Source organism: Nansenia antarctica (genome assembly GCF_963989245.1).
Source record: "Nansenia antarctica genome assembly, chromosome: 12".
NCBI classification, from domain to species: domain Eukaryota; kingdom Metazoa; phylum Chordata; class Actinopteri; order Argentiniformes; family Microstomatidae; genus Nansenia; species Nansenia antarctica.
The window spans coordinates 5267961-5295669 of record NC_137682.1 but is presented as its reverse complement, the minus strand read 5'-3'; the positions used below and the strand labels follow the sequence as shown (position 1 = coordinate 5295669).

Genomic DNA, 27709 nt, shown 5'->3' with positions numbered 1-27709 from the left:
CCAACTTTGGACCCGGAAACACGTCACGACTTAACAACCGAATAGACTGTGACTTGGATGGAAATCAAGGTCATAAAACTTTACTTACACATGTTTGCTAGACTAAATCTAAATCAAAAGAGAAAAGACTGAATCTGAAAACAAAGAGCTATAGATAAAGATTGAAAGATACGCTCTCATGAAAGGGTCACCAAATACGAGTGAAACTCTGAACTCTTTCTCTCTGTCTCTCTCTCTACATTCATCATTTACCATTGAGGGTACAATTTTCCTATGAAGTATTTGCCTTGTAATAATTGTACACATATTATTAAAGCCTCATTTGATTGATTCTATTTGACCACTCTTGCTCTAAATCAACACAAACTCAAACTTTAAAACATATAGTACATGGATTCATATATGCTTTGCTATTAACGAAACATAGCGAAATGTCCTTGCTAAACCTTCACATGGAACTGCATCTTATATAAGGTATACAGTTTTGCATATTTGATTTTTAAAATTTTAATTATTGGTTCATGGTACTGTATTATAATTGCATTGTATGTAAGGAAAACTGCATTGAATAGCCTTATAAACTAGGCCTTAACCTAGATAAGACTCCGCATTCCCCATTTACAAATGTGTTGGTCCAACTTTTAGAGTCCACTGCATGTAGGCTAGACATATGTTTTGGTTGATGTAATATAGGCTGCTTTAGTCGTAGGCTATTTAATTAAATACAGTGTGAAGCCAATTCCGTCCATGCGCGACCTTCTTGGCTGGCGCTGTCCATGGTGCTAAAAGTAAGAATGTATTATCCCACCACATGAACCATCCTGGCGGTTTATGCCGGCATTTCCCGGGACATGCCAGCATAAACCGTCGACTTGGTACATGCTGGAATAGTATAATGTATTGCTGTTTGTTATATTCCTAGCCACTGACCCTATTACGAAAGTTGAATTGAAGTAGTGAACTTTTTTTTTGTAGTTTTTTTTTTGGTATGCTTTCTTAGAACGTTTGCCTTTTACAATATGTTCATATGTGGTGTGTTCACAGTTTTGATTGTGTGACTTGAAGTAAGCTGGATTGCTTACATTATTTCTGGTCTAAATTAACCTCCTCAATTGATTATTGCTTTTCTCATTTGTCCCGAGAACACAACAGATGAATCTGTATTCTAGGATAATCTGCTAGAACTCTGCTCTGAATACAATATGACCCAGTTAAGCCTAGAAATGCCTTTATAGTCAATTAGTTTGTGTTTGCATACCCAGTGTACAGTTGGAACTAGAATTACGAGAATTATAAAGCTGTTTGATCAACACTGCCAAGTACAAAACTGCTTTGTAAAAGTCAGAATTTCTTATTTCAAGTATCTTATCATTTAAATGTCTTCACATTATGTGACGGTAGCTGGTGAAAGGGGGAACAAGTCGGCAACCAATCAAAATGTTCAGACTTTTATTCTGAAAACAGTAAATAAAATGTCAGTACTATATCTCAGTGCTACACCATCCTCCCTGCTCCCCCCTCAATCTCTGGTCAATTGCCTCCTCGAAATAAAATCATGGATGTCAGCTAACCTTCTGAAACTCAATACCAAGAAGACTGAGCTCATGGTCGTGGCACCCAAGGCACTGCTTAGGAAGGTTGGCGACTTTCTCCTCCAAGTCGACGGTTGCATAATCTCCCCAAAAAGAAAGTAGAGGGGCCTAATTAAGGTAGTGCTGGGGAAGGGGAGGGGGAGAGGGTTAACTGGTGAAGGCGAGCTTGAAGAGGTGGGTTTTGAGGGCCTGTATAAATGTTGGGAGGGGGTTGGCCTGTCTGATGTGGTTGGGGAGGGCGTTCCAGAGGGACGGGGCTGCGGCTGAAAAGGCCCCATCACCCCAGGTCCGGAGCGTGGTCCCGGTGGTCTTGAGGGTATCTTTAACATCATATTGTTTGGACTGTTCGCATACCCTTTAGTTGATTATAGGCATGTTATTTTGTTTTTAAGAGGATGCTGCTGCATCAAACTATGAAACATAACACGGTAGAGCAACGCTTAATCAAACAGCTGATTATTTGTCTTTGTGCTGCAATGTCAAGGAACCGAAGCCTACGAATTTTTACTCTCTTACACTTACACCGTGTCAAACAGTGCAGGCAACCCATGCTGTTCTGTGAATGAGACGAGCTATTGACTGATGGCTTTCTACTGCCAAATCATATTATTACAGCAAACATGTTGGTAGTTTGGCATCTGTTCTCTGAACAACAAGGAGAGGCTCATTCCGACATTGACTTCTGTTTTCGTTTTCGCGATTTCAAAATAAAAGCGCGAGCTAAGCATTGTTGAAAATGAATGACACATCGCTGGTCAACTAACACAGCTTGTTTTGTGAGCCTGCTAACAATGTAAAGTAGTGTTCTAGTTAACTAGGTAACAATGTAAAGTAGTGTTCTAGTTAACTAGGTAACAATGTAAAGTAGTGTTCTAGTTAACTAGGTAACAATGTAAAGTAGTGTTCTAGTTAACTAGGTAACAATGTAAAGTAGTGTTCTAGTTAACTAGGTAACAATGTAAAGTAGTGTTCTAGTTAACTAGGTAACAATGTAAAGTAGTGTTCTAGTTAACTAGGTAACAATGTAAAGTAGTGTTCTAGTTACGGTAACTAGGTAACAATGTAAAGTAGTGTTCTAGTTAACTAGGTAACAATGTAAAGTAGTGTTATAGTTAACTAGGTAACAATGTAAAGTAGTGTTATAGTTAACTAGGTAACAATGTAAAGTAGTGTTATAGTTAACTAGGTAACAATGTAAAGTAGTGTTCTAGGTAACAATGTAAAGTAGTGTTATAGTTAACTAGGTACCAATGTAAAGTAGTTTTCTAGTTAACTAGATAACATTGTAAAGTAGTGTTATAGTTAACTAGGTAACAATGTAAAGTAGTGTTATAGTTAACTAGGTAGCAGTGGGGATTACTCACCCAATCCATGCATTGCAATAGTTTGGCTTGACTAGCGAGTGTGATGTGATTTTCAACAATGTTGAAATGTATTTCCTTTTTTTAAATAAATGAACATTTGAAGAGTCAGAAGTGTTCTCTTTGTTGTGTTAACAATAGTGATGTAAGTTAGATTTGGTGAGATCACTATGGAATATTAAATCATCAATCTTTGCTCACTACATAGCCTTTCTTACCTTCAGGTGTGCATGAACTACAGGTTATATCAACTGTGAACAACACCGCCCCCTGGGTGCCGGAATAACGGTACTGGGCTCGAGGAGCCAGTCAGCCTAGTCTGCCTGGCGCCCTCCTCTGGGACTGCCGGCCACGGGGTCGTGCGGCGGATCCCATGCAATAGGCAGGGGATAATTGGATGCTAAGTTGGGTTAAATTGGCTACCAAATTGGGTGAAAAAGGGATAAAATCTGAAAAAAAAAAAAAAAAAAAAAAAAAAAAACTGTGAAATTATATCTGTTCTCATATCGGTTATCATATCGGTTATCGGCCACGAGAAGCGGGTAAACATCGGTTATCGGTAGGAAAAAATGCATATCGTGCATCCCTACTTACACGTGTAATGTGACGTAACAATAAAACACGAATCTTGAACTTTTGATTGAGATAGTTTGAAATACAAAGCATTAGAAAACCTCTGGTTAACGATCCTCAAGGTTAAATCCAAAAAGGTGTGAAAAAAATTGGCCAAGAGCACAAGTCTCAGGGCTCAAACCTCAGATTACACTTGCATATCTGCTTGTGCCAGTTTAAAAAACCTTGCACCCTCCGAGTGCTTTTGAATCACTGACTATCGCCATCGACCAAAATTATACCCAGAAATAGTTATACAGTATCAACTTAAGCTGCAGCGGGGTACACCTCAAAGCTGCCAGCGCAGCGTACACACAGTGTGAAATGTTAAACATATCTGCCAACAGTACGGTCTGGCATGGGTATTGACTACCCTGGCCACTATCTAGCCTCAGGTAAAGAAGCCTATTAAAAACCCCACAGTAAACAAACAAACAAACAAAAAGAAAATCTTGTGGTTGCATACGGGATGGAGCAGAAGCACCAAGAATAGTTTGAAGGATAAAGGAGGTTCCCCCCCCCTGTGTTTATAAGCCTAGCAAACAAGGCTATGTTTGTGGTAAACCTCAGTAACTGTTCAGCCACAGAATAAAAATAAACGTTTTATTTTCATACTCTTTTTTTTTTTCTTTTTCGGTTCCTGATTGGGAATCCTTTGTGGCCTTCTATTCAACATCCACACGTATCGCCTCTCCACATGATTACAGCTAAAAGGGAAACCCCGTCACTGTCACCATCCGTGGAGAAAACAGAAACCAGGTGTAGCATGCACACAGCCATCTCTTTTGAAAGTGTGTTGCTTGCCAGAGCACAAAAGGTAAGATTCAGTGTACCTTAATGTGCACGTCTTTGCTCAAAAAGTATTGGAAAATGTCTGAGAGAGCATACATTCAGGTCACCCTTATCTTCCCAATTCCAATTGAATGATATGCTGATTTGTGTAATGCAGAGTCAGTCTCATGGAGATCATAGCAAGCTATGCCCCTATTGAGACAATTTGCACTACAGTATAGTAAATAACGTAGCGCCACCACCACCCACACAAACCTTACCAACTCTTCCCCCCTATTGTGATCGATAAGATACATTTCATATAAAAGTCACTGATCATGCAAACGATTACATGTCACACAGGCAGACTCGCACAGAATTGGCCTCACCTTGTGTTTTGAATCCAAACGGAGGTAAATAATTGCTGACTTTAGCTAGCTTCTTGAAATTCCGGTCAAGAAACATGGGGGCTGGTTTCATGAACCTGTGAAAAGACATGGGTGAGAGAACTTTCATTAGATGGGGAGGACAGAAGCCAAACAGATAGTCAACTTCAGAACTGATCTCTTGTTTCAAGACACATTGTGTATTATTCAAAAGACACCGAAAACCTGTGTTGAGACTGCTAGAAGAATAAGGATTTAACTGTTTACCTGACTACACATACATGGTGAGAGTGAGTGATCAAGCAAACTCTATGAGCCTGCGACTACATGACCTCTGTGTCATGACCATTCTGGACACTAAATAAGAAGCTGACCATTTTTGTTATTTTCTTCTCCCCCCCACCCCAAAGAGGTCCATGGCCCCCACTCCTCTCTGCCTTGACCTCCGGGGCTCTAGTGTTAATGTCCTGCCTTAAAGACACTGGGTTGTAAAAGGAGACGCTTGTTCCAGTCTCATCAATCTAACGCTGTTCCACTTTCCGCTTCCCCCCAAACCCATCCTGCGCACACGTAGAGAGCAAGCAGGTTAACTCAAGAGAGTAAAAGAAAGAGGGAACATGCACATATCCCCTCCGACACACAACTCACTCACTCTGTCTCACTCACTCCCCCACCACACACACACAAGAAAAAAATAATTCTTGCTGTGCAGTTTTGGTGAATGAGTCTCAATGATGTATTGATGTCAGTGTTGTTTCTCAGATGATTTGGGACTAGACTGTGTCTGTACTGACTGAGGATTATGTTGCTTAGTAACAGTCACAGATCTATTCGGCAAGCAAACAAAGTCTTCCAACACTGTCCTTCACACAAAAACTATGGTAAAACAGTACTTGGAGCACACATATCTGTTTATAATGAATTGTAACACTTGAAGTTTGAATGACTGCATTATAAGTGCCTCATAAGACAGACACAACCCATTATCAAAGACATAAGGCATCATACATGACCATAATGAATGATAACACTTTCCTTTAAGCATACAAGTGTAATGTATTATCAAACTTCAGTGATAACAATACATTCCCTCATCAAAAGCTTCAAATGGTTTGTTTGAATGAGCCATGAGTTCAATGAGTTGACCAGTAACACTGCGGTTCACAGTACATTAAAACAAGATTTCAACCCCTTTGATAAAGTACTCCTCTGAAATCAAAAGGAGCCATTTCCCTCTGTCATGCCTCTGACCCGGGCTGTACGTGCTGCTTCTGGAAGTGACGATGGATGACTGTTTTCATGACCTGCTGTCACACTGAATGTCCTTCTTTAACAGTTTTATAACTCTTGAGTGAAGGTTCACAACATGCTCACGATTGATTCCATAACTTTGGAACCGGTTGTCATAGAGACAACAAAAAAGACGCATCCTAATAGATTAAAAAATCTTACCATAAGTCAAAACGCCATGAAACTTGGTACATAAGAAGTATGTACAACTTTGAGAACGAAAGGTTCTCACGACTTAAGTTAACCACGCTACATAAACCTTAAGCACACAGCCACTTTATTACTGAACTATCTATTATTACTAGTTGCACCACTAGTGTATCCTGTCTTACCTGTAATATTGTCACATTTACCTTGTATTATGCCTATTGCCTTATGTCTTTTGCTGCAATGTCAGGAACCGAAGCCTAAGAATTTCACTCTCTTACACTCGTGTGATGTAACAATAAACTTGTTACATTCATGGCTTTTCTACAATGCATCTGGTTAGATGACGAACTGCGTTTCCTTGTCTTAGTAATTGTCAATGAGAATAAGGTCGAATCTAATCTAAAAGAAAAAACATAATTTAGGATAATAAATACAAAGGGAGATTTATACTGTTAAACCGTTCCCGAACAAAACAATGTGATTTTGAATCCGGTTAACCGAAAAAAAAACGGGCCACCACAAATACGTTTTCTCTGCCACTAATTGATTGTCCACTTTGATTGATTTACATGCTGGAAAAACATGCAGCTAAAATTCAGGGAACATTTGGACAATAAGAGACACAAGGGAGCTGTGGTCGCATGCTCTAATTACAGGACAATATGCGTGGGGCAAAAATCTATTCAATCTATAGCCTCTAAAATCATCACGAACAGAATGGCGGAGGTACGGGTAAACAGGGCTCATGTCGCTGTCATCAAAGGTAAGAGTTGGTTTTCTTTAACTCAGCTGATGCATTACCTTGCTGTTGGTTGTTCCCCGAATGCTCCATCTGTCACACTGTGATTTTACTTTACTACAGCTAATGAGTAACGTTAGCCGGTTTTGTGCGTGTACTCTCATGTAGGCCAACTTCGTATTGATGAGCTGATGATCTTTCATTGTGTGTGTGTGTATGTATGTACGTATGTGACTGTTAGTCACAAGTTTATATTCTACGGATGTTATTCAGTGCTGTATGCGCGTAATATTCGATGAGCTGATTATCTCTCGTGTACTTCATATTCGATGAGCTGATGATCTTTCTTTCTGTGTTTGTGTGTGTCAGTGTCTTGGGCGTATCTGTCAGTCACATGTATATTATATGGTAACCTATGTTCAGTGCTGTATGTATGCGTGTTCCGCATGTTCTGCTGCAGCTGTAGGATATCTTGGTATTTGCAAACAGAGTCTAAACAGTTGGATTTGGATGCAATTTATACCTATAGTGATATGTCAATGAAATATAAAAAGTTTTACAGTCTTGATACATGAGAAAGTCTGATACACTGATGGTGCCAAAATGTCTCCAAATGGCACAATTTGGTTGTCCGCTAAACATACCTGTACTAAAACAGGTACAAAGTTGCATTGGCTCACATTACAAGCATCTAATTTGGCACAAGTACTCATCAGACCCTGGAGTACAGATTCCAAGATGATTTGGGCTTATTCAGTCAGGTTTCCAAGCTGATATTCACTCTAAAAGCTGTTGTTTTTTTAGGCAGAGTGTGAATTTGAGATTTTTCACAATGTTCTAGCTCTATTTACTCAGTAACATATATTTTGATTCTGACACTTCTACAGTCAGTGGAGATATTCTATATTCACTGTGGGCATGTCATTTCGAGCAGAAAACCTGAAAAATAGGACCGATAAGAACTTAATGGCTTAACCGCTTTTCTTTTTAATGTTAATGTTGCCACCCTCTAGTTTTTGGTGAAATTACGTCTTTGTTTTGAGCGCCAGTGCGCGTTTCATGCGCATGGCGTGTGAAAACTGACCACCCCACCACTAATGTGAAAAATCCTGGAGGAAACACTGGTAAAGATATATGTACAGTGTGACGCGTACAGGACAAGGGCGAATAAGATATGTGCAGTGCAGACGTATACATCCTTTGTGTGCACCCCTTCATATATAATACGTGAGAGGTAATGTTTCGATTTATGTTGATGTAAATGGTATCCATTTCAAAGCGCTTCTCCAGTTTCATCTTTCTGCCAGCGGAGTCGCAGTAGCTAATTTCTGCATACGCATGGGTCCCAGTGTGCCTAGAGGTGCGCAGTTTCACACAAAGTTAGTTTTTTATGAATCCCCAAATTGCGGGAAAATTTGGGCGTACTCAAGCTTTATGAATGAGGCCTCTGAAGAGAAGCGGGAGACATCACCGAGGAGCCTCGCTCGGTTATCAACAGTTCATTAGATTTCACGTTTAAAAAAATGTTTATGTCTTAACTCTGAGCAACTTAACAATAGTAAAAACATGCCTTACAAGAGGAGCCACTTGTCAACTTCTCAGAAACACTTTGAAACTTCTAATTGCACTTGATGCACAAGGTGTCCCATAGTTCCTATTATGATGGGGGGGGGGGGGAGAAGAGAAGAGAGGAGAAACAGTCACGTCTGGCTCTCTCCTCACATCACCTGACAGAGACAGACATGCAGAGACCCATGCCAAAACAAACGGTGAGTCATTAGCATGTGACTTCAGGGGGCCGGGGGGTGCAGGTTATAAATAACTGGGACCGTCAAGAGTCCCCGGACCCATGGACAGACAGATAAGACAGACCGGGGGTTGACTTGTCGTATAACGAGCGCTCCTAAAAACAGGAGGCCCGAGCACATTGTGCTCATTTCCTTGGCGGGCCATCTCTCACAGGGGGCCATATTTTCATAACCGTGCCGCTCAAGTTCACCGCCAACACTTGATTTAGGGCTGCAATACAAACAATTTGGGTAGGCCAGAGGGGAGGGGAGGTGTTGAAAATAAATTGGATTTCTGTGGGGCAGGGCTCCTCTGAGAGGAAAAACATAGAGGATAGAGATGATTAGGGAGGACCTCACTTTGGGAGGTTACGGGGGATTTTTTTCTAGCCAACTGAAGCACTGTCTGCAACTCTGCATGTAATAGATAGAACATGGTTTCTACAGACCTTGTGCATTAACATACATGCAAAATTCAGTTTGCGAGGGAAGAAATCGATAACCTTTCCGAAAACCTTTCCTAGGAATTATCAACTAATGTGGTTTTGAATCAGAGGGAGAGAAAAGAAGCATAAACCAAAGCCTTAAACCCAATTTATACTTCTGCGTAAAAGCCGTAGGCTCACGCCCACCTCTCCAAAAATGTAACTACGCGGCACACCTACGCAGACCGTAAGAACTGTGATTGGTCCGCTTGGTAGCACATGATTCCGACATGATTCCGCCTAAATGCGGAAGCCATGACAGAAATGTCATTAACTTTTCTGTAATTACTTATTAATAAAGATTAGAAAAATGATAACCATCTTATTATCTTAGTTTAATGTCATTTCAATGCATTATAGACATTTTCTTTACAACAAGCATAACAAACAAAAAAATCGCTATTATGCTATGAGTACACCAACCAACGCGACGCAGACAGACCAACACAAATTGGGAGAGCCCTTGCGTAGGCTACGGCGTAGGCTACGGCGTAGCCGCGCGTAATTTCGACGCAGAAGTATAAATTGGGCTTAAGCACCGTCAGTCAAACTGCCTGATCATATAAAAAAATACTCACTAAAATGATGATGATGCAGACTGCTTTCAAGGTGAGGAACCATCTATAATACCCTTGTGTGCGAATGCCCCTTGTATGACCTAGGACGGAAATGAGTCATGTTTGGATCCCAACATCCCTGTCTAAGACTCATTGCAAACATTTGCATAAGCTTAGCTTCCACAAAATGTATATAACGACCAGAATAGCTGTTTTATATTTCTTCTTTTTCTGGTCTTAACATTCCTGGCTGCAATATAGAGAAAACACACAAGAAAACTCGTGACTCACAACCTTCATTTTTTATCCTTGCCTTCCCACATCACACATGGCACTCATCAAGCTCAAGATCTGACATGCACGCACACGCACACGCACACACACGGACAATAAGCCATTACTCGTGTTAATTGACCTGTGTGTGACTGAAGTGAATGTGGTAGTAATCAATGGGGTCCCAGTGAGAGTTCTGTGTTGTAGAGAACTTTGATCCGACACGTGCAGCTGATTAGAGGAAGTTGTTGGGCGACATCGTTAACACATACTCTGGAGAGGGCAGCTCTACATAACAAGCTTCTTTTTTAATTTAACCAGCCCCAATGTTGCTTGTGTTTGTGCACCAAGTTAAGTTTCTCAACTGGTATACGTCCTACTGGTACATGCTGCATTGAAGGCCCCTTTTGGTTGGCTCCAGTCTCCATAAAAGAAGTAAATCATCTGTGTTAACACCATAGCAGCCTAGGATATTATTTTAACTGAACATAAAATCTATATACTATCCAATGGATGTCCCACAGAGTAATTATGGATTTCCGTTCAAATTCTAAATCTACTAAGACCATTAACATCTAACTAACATCATAAGCAACCACATTTCTATATGTATTGCTATAATAAACACTCACTGAACACTTTATTAGGAACACTTGTACACCTTCTCATTCATTCAGGTGGTGTAATGGTGTGGGGGATGTTTGCTTGGTACACTGTAGGCCCGTTAATACCAATATCAAACATATATTGTTATTTATATTAGAGTATTGTTGCTGACCATGCGCATCTCTTCATGGCCACAATGTACCCATCTTCTAATGTCTACTTCCAGCATGATAATGCAGCATGTCACAAAGCAAAAGTTGTCTCAAACTGGGACTCTTGGTGGAGTAACTCACTAAGCGTCGACCATGTTCCGCGGACATACAGTATGCTGAATGTCATCCCTTCTCTCTCTCTCTCTCTCTCTCTCACCCATGGTTCCTGTCCAATCTCTACGGTCTCGAGAAACAAAATATATATATATGAGTGGGACTGCTCTACTCATAAAAAATAAAAAATAACTTAAAGAAACACAAGTCTCAACATGACTGAGTTCAGCGTTCTTCAGTGGCCTTCCCAGTCACTAGATCTGAATCCAATGGAACACCGCTGGGATGTGGTACAACAGGAGGTTCACAGCTTGAAAGTGCACCTGAAATAATCTGGAGGAATTGCGTGACGCAATCATGTCATAATGGACCAGAATCTCAAAGGAATGTTTCCAACATCTTGTGGAATCAATGCCACAAAGAATTGAGGCTGTTTCGAGGGAAAGCATTAGTATAATGTTCCTAATAAAGTTCTCAGTGAATGGATATCCTCATTCTTTCAAAAATAGTAGCCAAGCAAAGCGGTCTCACGCCATTGTTCTGCAATGTGGAAAATACCCCCTATATTAGCCATAGATGGTTAGCGCTCATGGAACAAAGACCTATGGCTAAAGAAAAGGAAGGGTGGAGGGTTGACATCAAAGTGCCCGTGACATCATAGCGGGCTGTCAAGGGTTCAGTGGATTGTGTTGGAGGGAGGAGGAAGTGATGAGTCATGCCATTTTTGTAAAAGGAAGTTGGTGCTCCTCAGAGAAAATGCCTCTAAGGGACCACTGGCTTTTCAAACAGGGACAGGGGGTGGGGGTAGGATGGGGACTATTCTCGCAACAGAGATGCATTTGTATACAGAGCGCCGACAAGGACATGTTTGTGGTGAGGACATGAATGAATGAAATCTAAAAGATTGCACGGGGATGTAGAGCTTCTCTGTTCTAACGTATGCCCCTTAGGCTACACTGGCTGGAGTAATGAAATCATGTCTGATGTCTCCGGGGGTGCCATCTCAAAACTCTAAAGTCCCGCCCCCCCCCCCCCCTCACCCCCACACACACACACCCCCACCCACCCCCACACACACACACAAACTTGACCCAAATATTTTGAAGCATGAAGGACAGGAGGCCTCGAGACTATTGAGATGCACCCCACGACCAACAACACTGAAGAGACAGAAGACGAGGAGGGGTTTTAATCACTTTGGATAGATGGTGATCATCTTGGCAGCTGCGTATCCTGGCTTACACACTCCGTCACTGAGGTTGCCATACTTGTACACCAACTCTGCTGGCCTGCAGATAGCAATAGGGAAGAGGAGGGAGGAGGGAGGAGAAGAGAGAGATTAGATTCAAAACAACGAGCCTGGTTTTCATTTAGGCTACATTAAGTCAAATTGAGATAATTATCTCCCAAGAAAACAGGTTGGAATTGCAGCTAAGATACAATACTGCAATTGCAACCAGTAATGGGACAGTGAAGCATTTTTTTTTTACATTGGTTCTACACTCAAAGCAAATGGGGGCGCTTAGGTGGCGTAGCGGGTTAAGCGCTGACCATGTAACCATGTAACCATGTTCGATTCCGGCCGGGGACATATCCTGCATGTCATCCCTCCTCTCTCTCTCACCCACCCTTCCTGTCTAAAATTCACTGTATCTGTCAATAAAAATGAAAAATAGGAGTGCGACTGCCCCACTCAGAAAAAATAACTTGAGTGTATAAGAGTGTAGCAATTCAAAAGTTTTCTAATGACTATGAGATAAAATAGAGATGTTCAGCTTATCATCTTTTTTTTGATGGTATGCGTATACATAACTGGTTTCACCATTCAGAAATTAGAACATTTTGTATGCATAGTCCCCCTATTTTAGGGTACTCAAAAGTAATGGAACAATTGGTTTGACAGGTGTTTCTGGTAAGTCATAGATTAGGCGTAACAACTAGGGAGTTTTTCAGGGCCAACAAGTGGAAAGGTTTTGACTTCAGATTTAAATCCTCAATTTCCTGATAAGATTTTAGGTCAAAAAACAGAATCAGAAAAAAAGACCTCAAAACAAACAACTGAAGGTGTCTGCAGTACAGGCCTGGCAGAGCATCACCAGAGAAGATACCCAGCGTCTGGTTGGGGTCAATGGGTCACAGACTTCAGGCAGTTATTGCATGCAAACGATTGTCCATAAAATACTAAAAACATGCTTAATTTGGATATTTGATGAATCTGTCCCATTACTTTTGGGTACCCTGAAGTAGGGCTATAGTATGGACTATGCATAACGTGGTGTAATTTCTTAATGGTGAAACCAGTATGTACACAAATACTGTCAAATAAGCCGAAAGAAAGTGAATGAGAAAATGCTTCACTGGCACATTATGCAGGGCACTGTTTATCAAATAAACACAACTACTAAGTCTGGGTGGCACGGTGAGGTGGTGGCAAACACCCCGCCAAATGCCGGTAGATTTTGGCGTTGCAGTATTGCCGAAACATAACGTTTATTCCAGGACGTTCGTTCTGTGCAGTGATTCATTTTTAATGCATCTGGAGTAATGCTAATGTGTTTTTTATTTTTGCCTTCATGTTGGTTTAATAAATAATAACTAGCTGTTAAAAAAGGTGAGTGACTGGTAGAGCAAAAAGTACATTGTATGTATGCCCTGGGTGGGGAATTCAAACGCTCAAACCAACAACCCCCTTAGTACCTCCTCACTGCGAAACATGCTCATTAATAACTCGCTATATGCCACGAGACCAGTTCAAATAAACAAGGGGGGAGAAGAGATGAGGCCAGCACTATGGGAGGCCTATCTGTCAGATACTGAGTCAGTGTTGATGAGAGGGGACAAGGGGGTGCGGGTGTGTGGATGGACAGGCTGTAGCTGGAGTAGAGTGGAGTGGAGTGGGCTCTCTTGATGACATGCTATCTCTGATAAATGTTAGGGTAGAATGTTAGGGTAGAATGTTAGGGTAGAATGTTAGGGTAGAATGTTGGGGTAGAGTGAGGGAATTATTCCATATTCTTAATTCTCTGGGCCTCGTTTAAAATGGCCTGAGCAACACTATCAGAAATGCTAATGAGCTAATGACCTTTCCCTGGGATTTAAATCAGTATAAAGGCAGATGGTGTTGTGCTGTATACCCTGACAAGTCTCACAAGAGAGGCAACTGCGGATAGGGGGGCTAGGGGTACAAAAAACATGTTATGTAGACAGTTATGTTCGCTGATGAGAACTAATATAAACCTCGTCTTGAGGTTCTGCTTATAGTGCAAGTGCACAGTGTGAACGGACATATAGCTGGAGTGACGCCAAGAACATGGCCTGTGTACTAGGGGACCGAAGCCTGAGGAATCTTCTAGCAGTTTACAGCAAGCGCTTCAAACTGTTAGAGGATTGGACACACATGATTTTTAAAAATCTCTCAAACATAGTGTTCTCACTCCAACAAAATACAATCACTCAAGCATGTAAGTGATGAAGAACCACAACACCTACTATCTATCTAAATAGAAAAACGCATTACTCTGGTAGGGATTAATTTGGTCATCATACATCGTCGTACTTGTTGTCAAGTTTGGAGAAAAAAATACTTGTGACATGACTGCACTGTTTATTTGACTGGACTTGAGTGACACTAGTGAGATTACTCTGTAACAAGTCACATTTTCTCATTGATTATGTCTATTGGATTTTATGTAATGTTGTATAAGAAACAGAGCTGCACTTATTGAGGAGGACACAAGCTTCAGCTCAGACTCAGGACATTGTTCTTGTCAAAACTGAATAAAGCCACTTTTTATCCAAGTCAGGACACGTGTTTGTGTGCTCACTTGGCTTCGTACCAAACAATCAATCAGATCAATGGCAGATGGCTCAATAGTATTGAAATCATGGTTTACTTTATTTTTTGTTTTGGGTCCCGACTTGTAATGTATGTCCCTAATACCTAGATAGCTATATTCAGGGGTGCACATAACTGGTGCGCCAGTGCGCATGCGTCGCCAAAATGCATGCTGCGCGGCAGATCAGCCGCATGAAGGCGCTCTTGCGCACCAACAGTTTTTTTTTTTTTTTTTTTTTTGAAAAGTTGATTTCAGTGTTTACAGAACAGAGCAGTGCTTAAAGAGATGTCCTTTTATATCAGTGTGTTTAAAGAACAGACATTCAGTTAGTGCTTAAAGAGATGTCAGTTTATTTCAGTGTGTTTAAAGAACAGACATTCAGTTAGTGCTTAAAGAGATGTCAGTTGATTTCATTGTGTTTAAAGGAGTCGGACAGACTTTCATTCTTAAAGAGCAGTCATTTGATTTTGCATTTGTTTCTTTTGTTTTGCACACAATAATTTGGTCGTTCATCTTTATTTATGAATAAATGTCGTTTTGCTAATAATATATCCATGTATCCCTTTTTTATCCATCCTGTGGGACGGGTCGTGACTCGCGAGCTCGGGGAGCACCAAGCAGCATCCCTAGGTGCTCCTCTGAGCACTGGCCCCAAAAAGTTATGTGCACCCCTGGCTATATTGTAATTTGTGTGTTGTGGTGTGGTTGTATGGGTTGTTGTTGGTTGCAGGATGTGGCCTTGTTGTCTTGTTTTGTTATCATGTGTGTTTTAAAAGAAAATAAAGAAACATTTGATCACAAAAAAAAAATGGTTTATAATGAGTTTTACTCACAACTTTCCGTCCAGCTTCAGCAGAAAGCCCTGCTTATCATACACTAGACAGAGAAAAGAAAGAAAGGGAAGGAAAAAACAAAACATTTAATGAACAAACAGGATTTGAAACTTTTGAACTACGATTCGGCGGGGTAGGGGGGGGGGACTCATCCAGCCTCATGTTGAACATAGTCAACTATCAGCCTTTCAGTTGTAGTTGTACATCTCTCGCCATGTAAACAGCCTGTGCATTTTAATAAGAATGAAAACAAAGCAAAAAACTGAGTGAAAGCATTAGGGTTAGCGCGTTTGCAATCAAAAAAAGCCAGGTTAGGGAAAGCCAGCCGAAACATTCTGCTTCAAATCTAAAATAATAGTTTAACAGCAGTTGTGGTTCATCTATGGAGGGAGACCATGGGGGGTCAGTCCATAGGTGCCGTCTGAAGCACCTGAAGGGTTCCATGCATTCTAATTACCAGCAGTTCAACGTTGTAGCCCGACGATAGCCTGTGAAGGGGGAGATATTCTGCCCCCTTCCTTGAGATCAACTTCCCAAAAGGGACAATTGGCTGTGAGCTCTGGGATGTTTTATGAAAGGAGTCTGCGCTGTGATGTCATCAGTATAGAAGTGATAGATTCTAGAATAGAATTCTGACTGGTCTCCTTCAAATGAGGCTTCTAATTGAAATACTTTAAATATTTACACATACTTTCTCTTTGTTCTGGTGGGTGGGTCGTCATGAGCTATGAGTAGCATTGTAAGAATGACCTGTCCTCATCTCTCTCTCCCTGTCTCTACCTCTCTCTCCTTATCTATCATTTACCATTGAGGGTAGAATGGAACATTGTCCTATGAAGTATATGCCTTTGTCAAGAATTTGTAAGTATAAAGTATTATTGAAGCCTCATTTGACTAAATCTATTTGATTATTCTTGCTCTAAATCAGCACAAACTCAACAGTTATTTGCACATAGTGTACATTACATTACATTACTTGGGAGTCAGATTATTAATATTACAAATGTTTAGCTATTAACAAAATAGCCACATTTCTCTGCCAAACATTCAAAATGTAACTGCCATTTTATATATGGTCTACACCTGAGAGTGTAGCTACTAGGCATCGCTCCGCTGTGTGGAGAGAGACAGTCAGTAACGCAAATATTTTTGTAAAAAGAAAAACCTATCAAAGTAATAGATTGAATGTTCATTTGAATGGATTAGCTTCAATTGACTGGCATCGCTTTACCGTTAGATGTAAGTGTCATGTGAAGTTTATTTGGGAGCTTTTTGGGGAGCTTTTTGTAGCCCCGTTTACCGCAGTAGCATTGTGGTTCATGAGGAAAATGCGATCATGTGATCATGGCACTCCATATGAATGACAACACAGACGACAGGTTCCCAAATAGTACTAATAGACCAGCTGCTGGTAAGAAGAATACATAGATATGGTTAAATATTCCCAAACGAACCCTGAGGCTATTTAGTAGAGGAGGGAAAGCGCACAAGCCAAACCCGTCTCCAACAGACCTACCTGCTTTCCCCCCCAAAACAGTTTGTTTTAGAGTGTCCTTCATGAGAATGTATTCCAAAAGACAGTTATTTAACTTCACTCCAGTCCCAGTTTGTGTATGTATCCATCATTGGCCTAGAGACATTGCTTTACAAATTCTGACAGTTCATATAACATTCTAAAATAAATCAGTGATAGGAAAAACACACAATCAATTAAAGCTAAACCGAAAAGAGGTGAATCTTTACAAACTATCGAAATATGACAAAGCAAAAAAAAGAGAAAAGGTGAAAAGTGCGGAAAAGCTTCTCAGCACTCCTGTGGCTGTGCTATGTCGCCATAGAGATGCTAGATGGGAGAAAAAGACTAGGAGCAATGAGCATAGGGGGGGGGGGGGGGATGGGCTGAGCACTGCCTTGATGGATGGGACTTGGCCATGGGGTTTTCTGCAGCAGCTATGAATGCATTTGTTGGTGTGCAGGTCATAGCCAGAGCTGAGCAGCGGAGCTCAAGCAGAAAGGCAGCAGCTGGTAGCACAAACCTAGTACACTGAAAACCACCCAGCACCAGACTCCTACAGACTCTGTGTCACTGCCTAACCTGTCAGTTCCCTTTATGGACCTTGTACATTGTTTATTGGTACTTCTTGGACCTCTACAAAAGAAAGGTCTACACATTCAAATAAATTAGTAGGGTGAAAATGTTTAATAGAGCTGATCTTTATTTGCTCTTCAACAGGGTTTTTAGGAATTGTTGGTCAAAGTCTACAGAAGTCAGTCGAGCTAGCCTACTCCAGTTCAGGGTAGCTGAAACTGAAACTGACTGACATAATCAAACTAACTAACTGAGGTCAAAATGTCACCCGTGTGTGCTTACTTACTTATTTACTGTACCAGTATTAATCTGTCAACAATTCTCAGAGGACACCTCACAAATAAGGGCATGTCAAGTAGAATTTTGGTTTTTAGAACTCAGAAACACGCTGGGTGTGCACATGCAGGAAATCCGCCTGTCGAATTTTCTAGGGAAACAGCACCTAGCGTGGAGCCTTTATCAAACAGTGGGTAGCGACACAGTCGTTTGCAGAGAGTCTGGTCAGGCAAGATGTTGTGAGGGAGCAGCCCAATAACAATGAGCTAACAAAAACAAAACACAGGTATCGATTTCACAAAACATGTTGGCACCAAGATCACAAAAAGACAAACAGGCCAACTGATACCACCATTTAAAATTCCTATTCTGTTTGCCTTTAGCCATTCTGCTTGCCTTTTATTTTCCAAGTCAACTTCTAAATTGGGACTATGATTGCAGAAAAGCTTTATTAGTAAAAGAAACAATGGTGCAATATAGTTTTTGTGAGACTTTTGGAAGACGAAGAAGATCCCCCCAAACATGGCCGCTGAGGTATCATGTGTTTCAGGGAGAAACTTCTAGAAGGAGGGAAGGGAAGGGGAAAGGTGGGTTTGTACCTGAGCCTACTATTCGTCCCACGGTGAGAGCAATGTCCGCTTCAGACTCTGAAACACAAGAGGGTCAGTTAGGCCCAGCCGTTACCCCTGTGACCACTGTCTGTAGCGACAGGTTAGGGCTAGTGCATACATGTGCACACTTTCAAGAGCACAAAGCGAAAAAGCCCTACCATCACGCAGGCAAAGGAGGAAGAGGAAGAGGAGGAGGAGAGGAGAGGTTAGTGGCTTCATTCACAAAGGCTCAATTAAAACCAGGCAGGTCGCATCCCCAATCAAGATGGCAACCCGTTGTGGTGGTAATTACCTCCGAAAATGCACTGTTATGTTTAGTGGTTGTTGTTGGTGTGGTTTCTGAAAGGTACCAGTAAAAGACCACATTCATTGAGTGAATAAGTACATTTCTTGAAAAAAAAGAAAAAAAGAGCAAGACTTATTTTGTAGCGTTAGCAGAAATGTGTTGTTCCAATGTGAGCCCCTAAGCAGCCCAGTTTCACCACCTTCCCACCAACACCCAATGTAAGGGGGGGTATGTAAGCACCGTGGCGCCTCTACCTGTGGTGCCTTTAGTCCCTTTAGTTGTGCTTTTAGTCCCTTTAGACAGGACAACGAGAGTGGGCTGCATATCTTTCTCTGCAAAAGGGGGTTAAGACATCAGGGGGTTAAGACATCAGAAGAGCCAGAATGGCTCACTCTATCACTGGATAGCTGTTGAAGCAACTGAAATAAAGAGAGCAATCAACAGGTGAGTAGGAGGGCAGAGGGCATTAAGAGTTAGGCAGAGAAGACACGGACAAACACAAACATACACATAGAAACAGACACACCGCTATGGCTCGGCCACGATATAACCATAACCCTATTCTAGTGTATGTTTGCTGACAAAGGAGATGATGGAACTGCCATCCGTAATTCTTCTGTGCATTTTAGCGAACTTCTGCAGGACAAACATATGCTGAACATTGAACAATATACCTCTCTCTTTCTGAATGGCCACTAAGACTCGGATTTTGGTCATGTAGGGGACCTAAGCATCACAGGGAGCTGAGCTAAAGCCATATAATCACCATCTGCCCCTTATATAGACCACCCTCGGAAGCCAGTCTCTTCGACTTAGAACCAGAGATGCGGGCATGGCTACACGACACCGAGTTGGACCTCTGACGTTACACGAAAGAAGAAGAAGCTAAAGCCAGGCAAACATGGCCTGAAAAACCGTCTGCATTAAAAGATAGGATTTGTAGCACAGCATTGCCAGACCCACCCTGACCTTCTGTGCCGCTCCCGACAGCCCTTACAAGTGTTGTTTATTATCTTAAACTGTTGGCAAAAGCTGCACATTTTCTTTCCACTTCCTCTTACGGGTTTGTCATTTTCAATTTATATTTCAAAGATAAAAATGTGAACTCCTGCATAACAAGAGTTAGGTTCAAACAGACTCATCTCAGGTCTTCAAAAGCGAAAAATATTCCTATCAAAACAAGCAGAGGACAGCTGTCATGTTCATTTATTCATGGCGATAACCAACCATGCTCTGTTAAACAATGGTGTTTAAAAAAAAAAAAAAAAAAACTGCAGCCTGTTGAGATGAAAGAAAAGCATGAAGCTTTCTCTCGACGAAAAATGTTGTGTTTGGCATAAATTTCACACTGCTTGGCTCGCATGGGCCTTATAGCTTCACGATCCCTCTCTTGCTCAATCAGTCTGATCAATTCACCAATTAGGGATCCTTCAACACTTACCTAATTATGATTTTATAGGCTAACATGTCTGTTCCCAACTACATGATGGCTAGTCCAGATGTAAAGCTAGCTGGGTGTGCACATGCAGGAAATCCGCCTGTCGTTATTCGTCTTCCGTATCTGGTTGTGCCTTATTGTCACATCCTCACAGACAGAACATTTGTGAGAGGCTTGCCAATGTTAACTGTCTGCACTAGCTATATTTATTTAGATGTATAGAGTGCAATTTCCACCTTAATTCTGATCCCCCACCTACCCAAACTCGTGATTTGTCAGTACTGTCTGTAGAAGATATTTTCTCCCTTCTCAAAGTTCTCAAAAGCTGGATCAATTATTTCCAGATGTAACACAATAGCTCAGGACTAGGGTGTCTAATGTAGTGCTTCTGCCAATTACTGAGAGTGAGGCCTTATCAAACCAAACACAGGTGTGGTCTTGGAGAGTTGACTCCCTCAGATGACATACCAACAGCAGAAACAGTGGGTGTCCACTTTCAGTCACACCTGGATGACAGTGCTGAGGGTGATGGTGCTAGGGTAGAGTGAGATCAGCATCAAGCTGTTTTTCTTTTTCTTTCAGCAGCTCATCTACAATGCAAACTATAGGCTATCAACATCAATGAGTGGCGAAAAATTATTTGGGTAAATTTGGGCAGAAGATTTTAATTTCTGACCTCAGTCAGTGACCTCAGTCACTCTATCACGCTCCACAACAAAGGCCTTACCTACTAGGGGTGCAACGGTTCAGTTGGCCCACGGTTCGGTATGAACCTCGGTTTTTGGGTCACGGTTTTTGTATTTATTTACAAACTGTTTGTAAAAGATTGTAATCTTTCAAATGATGTGTCATACATTGAAATCCGAAAAAAGATGACAAAGTTAGACTCATTTGAATGTTGTTAGACCTCAAGCACATATTGGGTTAAACTGGCTGTAATGAAACCTGAAAAAACAAACGCTGGTAACAGCTAGCGGCTAAGAAAGCACATCGCTACAAAGGTCTAAACTGTATTTTAAAAAACATCACAACATGCTGATAGAACACATAATTAGATGATCACACAGTCCTTGCTTTTGAATGCGTCCTAAAACGAAAGTATGTTTACAAGCCATATATCACTTAACCAGTAGCCTCCGGAAAACAATAACAATGAATCGATTCCACAAAGTATACATATTTAGTGATCCGTAAACTGTTGTTTATTACATTGAGTGGGCACTTCAAACTTCAAGTTGAGTGTTGTGAAAAAACCAGAAAATATGACATTTTGGCAAGAAAAAGTTAGAGCTATTGTGACGTATTTGTGACGGATCCAAAACTCCTTGACTATGTACAGACTGGCTCACAAGACAAGACAGACTGCGCACCCACTGCACACAAAATTAGGTGGAAACAGAGCTGCACTTTTTAACTACCTGCCAACTCAGTTACTGTATACATCAGAGACACATACATGCCACAGACTGCAAACACTCAAAGAGATCTTTAAGACATGACTAATAACAAAAAACTGCCATATATGCTGGGTGAATTACAACAAGGTGCAAACACAGCAGCAAGATTTGTGAGTGAGTTCCAATGGAACACAACCACCATAAAAACTAGGGATGCCCTGATACCGTTTTTTGCCACTGGACAGAGACAGGTGTTTTCAGATTCTGAGCAGCTGTCTTTCTTGGCACCTTAACCATGTGTACCATGGGGAGGGTGTCACTGCTCTAGCTTGTGAGAGTAATGAAATTAGAGTGGGAACTGGAACCATGACTATTGACAGTAAGGTGATGCACACAGGGGTCTTGTCACAGCAACTTTACAAGTGTCAAACATCCTCTCAGATTGCCACAGGAATTAAAACATCCATCTGAACATGTTTGAAGCTCATATAGCAGGGCAGGTCACATCCAGTACCAAAATAACCTATGTGCATTGGAAATGTATCATTCTCTTGCCTGCACTTGAGCCATAAACTAGCAGTGAAACACCATTTTAGTCATAATGCAATAAAAAGTATGAGTATAGATTAAGTTCGGTGCTACGGTATTAGGCTCAGAGAATAGAATACCTCAAAAGTTTAAAAAAATGGGATTATCCAGTTTTATTCTCTCTGTAAAATAAAAGCTTAGCGGGGGAGAGTTCAGGAGAGTGGATAACGGTATTTGTCTACATGCTTCGCATCCTCTTCCACAAACAAGACTTCAAGATCATTGGTATGCCAAACTCTTCAATCCAGACGTTTTTCAAATTTGTCGTCTTTGTGTTTTGAGATAAATAAATGTAGACTCTTACTGCAGAGCCTCTGAATAAAAGAAGCATCAAATAAAGAAGCACAGAGAAGACCTAACCCTTTTGAAGCTCAAACAACTCATGTGTTTCATTGGATTGCTTTGAAGACCATGTCTGCAAAACTATATTAAAACGATTGGTACGCAAAAAGAAATATACACAACACAGTAGCAGCCAGGGCATCATTGCTGGAGGTTCGATAACTTGAGGATGTGCTATACTTTGGACGGCAGCCAAAAGCTACAGTAGGGTTCGAAGACGGCCTATTTACCGTGGTATTATTACGCCCTCCTGTGGACAAGAATCAAAAACGTTGACGATATCAAACTGTTAAATATTTACCTTAAACGCACATGTTCCCCAGTGACATTTTTACAGCTTTACTCTTCCAAGGAAACCATAGTCACATTGACAAATTCCATTCAGGAACCGCCATTTAAATATTAAAATAGCTTTTGAATAAGCTATACACATATGAAGCACACCAATGGCTGCTAAAACAAGTTTCAGAATTTTTTTTAGGAAATCGAATAGCCCCCTCTACTGGTAACAAAGAACAGTTTGGGCAGCACTGACACACCCCCGCCTGTTCAACAGCCAGAGAGTCTTCAACTTTTCCGACATTACGTAGCCTTTGCCATCATTCTGATTCATAACCAACACCCAAAATACCAACACCCAAAATGCCAGGAGGTTTTGGGTCTGACCACAGGGCTCTGCCTATACCTGCCACTCTAGTCCTCATCAACGACAGGAACCGAGGGAGAAAGAGCTAGTAATAAGCAACATAGTTACAGTACATCCATGGGCTTACAGTTTTAGCCCTGCGTGTTCTGTTCGATTACTCTCAAGTAACACAGACATTGAGTGTAGTCGTGGATGTGCATAAAATCAAATCATGCTCTCCCAGGAGGACTGGTGAGGCGCAGTGAGTTATTGACTAGCATGCTATCTGAGAGAGACAATTGGATTCTGAAAAGCCAAGAGGAAGACTGACGAGCAAACAGATGAGATGAGCAGAGACAAAATTGAGCAGACTGACAAAACGCACAAGTTGACAGAGACGACACAAAGATAACAGTAGCCAGATTGACAAGACAGACAGACAGACTAACTTTAACATAGCCTTACTTAAAAGACAGAAAACACATTGAATGACAAAAAAGTAGCCCAAGAAGACATCTGACAGACTGAAACAGTCGATAAGACAGACAGATAGATGCATGTACGTTGATGGATGAATAAAAAAGGGATAAGCTCCCTAGAGTAACTCACGTGGCTTCTGGCCCCATACGTGCAGGTGTAGTTTCCCAGAGGAGTAGTAGATGAATCCCAGGACCAGCATGGGGCACAGGACGAACAGCAGCTTGTGTGTGGGCTTCATGGTCCTTACGTCATTCACATCGCACCATCCACCACATCACCTGCAAGGATACAGAAACGTACGTTATGATAATGATGATAAAGGCTGCTTTTTCCCACCATCCCTAAGCCTACACCTTTTAGTGAAACTTTATTTATTTTTTCTGAGTGGGGCAGTCCCACTCATCTTTTTCCTTTTATTGACAGATACAGTAGAGATTTAGACAGGAAGGATGGGTGAGAGAGAGAGGAGGGATGACATGCAGGATATGTCCCCGGCCGGAATCAAACCGGGAACCCTGCGGTTACATGGTCGACGCTTAACCCGCTACGCCACCTAAGCGCCCCTCTTTTGGTGAAACTGCTGTACAAAGTATGTGTAGTTCAGTCAGGACACTTACGTCGGTTTAACATGAATGAAAAATAGGAGTATAATTGTTTTGCCGTAATTGGATGGCTCCGCTCTGTATAGCTCTCCGCCTGGAGTTTAAAAACATTCGATTTAAAGTGTTGTGCCTGAACCTACGGAAACGTCATTAGTCAACTTTGTACAGTATTATCTTCTGTGACATCTAGCCTAGATTTTTCATTTCCATTAACATCACCAACCTCACCTTCCGTTAGCCTAATGTTCACTTTGTTTCCACCATAATAAAAGGAAGAGCCATGTTGAAGTGTGAAGATAGTGGCCTTATCTGGTTTATGAACATATTCTCTTCCAAAACATACCGTACTGTACTTTCTCAAAATATCCCTGATGTCTATTCCTGACATGAAAATGTAATCCAACACCATACAATTAGGCAATGTCTAACCTGCACATTCCAATCACTGTATTTTACTTTCATTACACGCAGAACCTGTTGAAACAAGTAGGCTATGCTGGGCATAATATGTCAAACTAAGCTTAAAAAAAGAAAAAAAGAAATTCAAAACAGCTGCAGGCTTGTGCAAATGAGGGTCTGAGAACCATGGTGAATGGAGTGAGTGGAGTTGAATTAGTGTTGCCATGACTGCATTAGCTACCCATCTTCCATATAGAGAAGCTTAAAATCCAATGCAAATAGGGGGATAAAAATATACTAGAATTCCATCAAGACCTGAAGATTCTCTGACATGACTATCCAGGAGGATTAGCTTATTCAGGGTATATACAGGAATCTTGAGGTTAATTTCAATACCTTTCTAAGACTTTTTAAAGACCTTGTCAATATTTTTCCAGACCTCACCGCCACTTCGAGCCGTAACCGTTTACATCAGTGGCACCTTTAACTTAACAGTTTTAGTTTGCAATAGACTAGACCACTATCAAACAACAGAATCTCCGGTTCATCTTTGTTTTTTAATAAAACTAATATATTCACAAACTTTTACTAAAAGTTTTTAGGACTCAAACTCTTTGGCCAGAGTCTAATTCTGAAAAATACCTACAAAATTCAAGACCTCATAAAATCGTGTTATACCGGTACTTAAGGGTCTTGATTTTCCCAAAATTGATTTATCAACTTTTAATACTTTTCAAGAGGCCACGGATACCCTGTTATTCAAAACCCCAACCCATCAAGATCTTCTGGTTTTACTCAGACACATAGCCTAGTTTCTACAGCAGGCGACAGTCAAGTCAAAACAGAACTTTGCCCGCAGGCATTCCAGCTTATAAAAAGTGTTCTCTAATGAAGGTTGCACCAGCATCTCCCTTTGGCCCTAGATAAGAGATAAAATCACAATCCGTATGCCTATTGGCTCATCTGATAGAGTAGCATGAATAAATGGTGATTGAACAGTTGGTAGCGAAGACCTGGTCTTCTGCCTGGAATGAGGACAACGTGTACACAAGTCTGTAAGTCAGCATGAATTCATCATTGGCAGCTTGACGGATAGTGATCTCAAAGATCCAAATCTAGCCTAATGGTAAGGCAGAAGAATATTCAGTGATGATGAGCCATCATTAAGCCAAGGGGAAAGGGGATGACTCATGAGGATCAAAATTTGAAAATCATCAGAGCATATCAAATGAAAAGTAGCCTAACATTTCTGCCTATATTTTGGGGAAAAAACAGCTACGATAAAAAGTATTTATTAGGTGTTTGAACAACATCAAACTTAATTCATGTTCATTGTTCAAGCAGGGCTTTTTCAGGTACTTGTCCTTTGGACAAGTGAACTTATCTTTTACTTGTCCGAGAGCTCAAGTAACTTGTCCAAATATGACGCGTGTGTGTGTGTCTGTCTACTCGTTGTTTTAACGATCTACAGCTCTGTACATAAATAAGATATGAAGATATAATCAATACAATTATTGAATATGTGCCCAAGACTTCCTTCTTTCATTTATACCATTGTGATGTATTGTGCCGAGTACATGTTAAGACAGTGTGTGACAACATACCCCTCGCTCCCCTACTCAGCGGACATAGATTGTTTGACAAGGCAGCTACATTGACAAGGCAGCTACATTGACAAGGCAGCTACATTGACAAGGCAGAATACATTGACAAGGCAGCTACATTGACAAGGCAGCTACATTGACAAGGCAGCATACATTGACAAGGCAGCTACATTGACAAGGCAGCTACATTGACAAGGCAGCTACATTGACAAGGCAGCATACATTGACAAGGCAGCTACATTGACAAGGCAGCTACATTGACAAGGCAGCATACATTGACAAGGCAGCTACATTGACAAGGCAGCTACATTGACATGGCAGCTACATTGACAAGGCAGCTACATTGACAAGGCAGCTACATTGACATGGCAGCATACATTGACAAGGCAGCTACATTGACAAGGCAGCATACATTGACAAGGCAGCTACATTGACATGGCAGCATACATTGACACGGCAGCTACATTGACAAGGCAGCTACATTGACATGGCAGCATACATTGACAAGGCAGCATACATTGACAAGGCAGCTACATTGACAAGGCAGCTACATTGACAAGGCAGCTACATTGACATGGCAGCATACATTGACAAGGCAGCATACATTGACAAGGCAGCTACATTGACATGGCAGCATACATTGACAAGGCAGCATACATTGACAAGGCAGCTACATTGACAAGGCAGCTACATTGACAAGGCAGCTACATTGACAAGGCAGCTACATTGACAAGGCAGCTACATTGACAAGGCAGCTACATTGACAAGGCAGCATACATTGACAAGGCAGCTACATTGACAAGGCAGCTACATTGACATGGCAGCATACATTGACAAGGCAGCATACATTGACATGGCAGCATACATTGACAAGGCAGCATACATTGACAAGGCAGCTACATTGACAAGGCAGCTACATTGACAAGGCAGCTACATTGATAAGGCAGCTACATTGACAAGGCAGCTACATTGACATGGCAGCATACATTGACAAGGCAGCATACATTGACAAGGCAGCTACATTGACAAGGCAGCTACATTGACAAGGCAGCATACATTGACAAGGCAGCTACATTGACAAGGCAGCTACATTGACAAGGCAGCATACATTGGCAGAACACCGGCAATGGTGCTGGTGTTTCGTCCGATGACATTTTGCGTTTCCCGCTTTTCCTGGCACCTGGCCAGTTTTAGGTTTGAAGGAACATCTCACTGGCTGGCTTCAGTAACGTGTCGGTTTCTTTCACTACAGACTTAAAACTTCCACTAGCCAAATTCGCGGTCAAGGTGGTTGGCACTTTTGCGGGCAGTAGAGTTAATAAACGGTCACGCGCACGCAATAGCATTAGAATTTCTGATACAAGCTACGCCGCCTCATAGCTCATTAAAACATTTAGGCCTATTACTTTTACCCATCGGACAACTGAA

At 41.4% G+C, this 27709-nt stretch overlaps 1 protein-coding gene across 3 annotated transcripts in view; it reads right to left on the bottom strand.

The window, feature by feature from the left end:
* Positions 1–27709, bottom strand: part of st3gal3b (ST3 beta-galactoside alpha-2,3-sialyltransferase 3b) — a 58890-nt gene that overhangs the window by 21907 nt on the left and 9274 nt on the right. Inside the window, exons 2-7 of one of the 3 annotated variants that reach the window (XM_080543714.1) lie at positions 23806–23954; positions 19061–19138; positions 18509–18556; positions 15545–15587; positions 12072–12164; positions 4726–4820 (exon numbers count right to left, since the gene is read on the bottom strand). In XM_080543714.1, the coding sequence (XP_080399840.1) occupies positions 4726–4820; positions 12072–12164; positions 15545–15587; positions 18509–18556; positions 19061–19138; positions 23806–23914 (466 nt within the window). In that variant the 5' untranslated portion in view covers positions 23915–23954. The remainder of the gene's footprint in view (positions 1–4725; positions 4821–12071; positions 12165–15544; positions 15588–18508; positions 18557–19060; positions 19139–23805; positions 23955–27709) is intronic. The other 2 variants (XM_080543715.1, XM_080543716.1) reach the window with 2 other exon arrangements.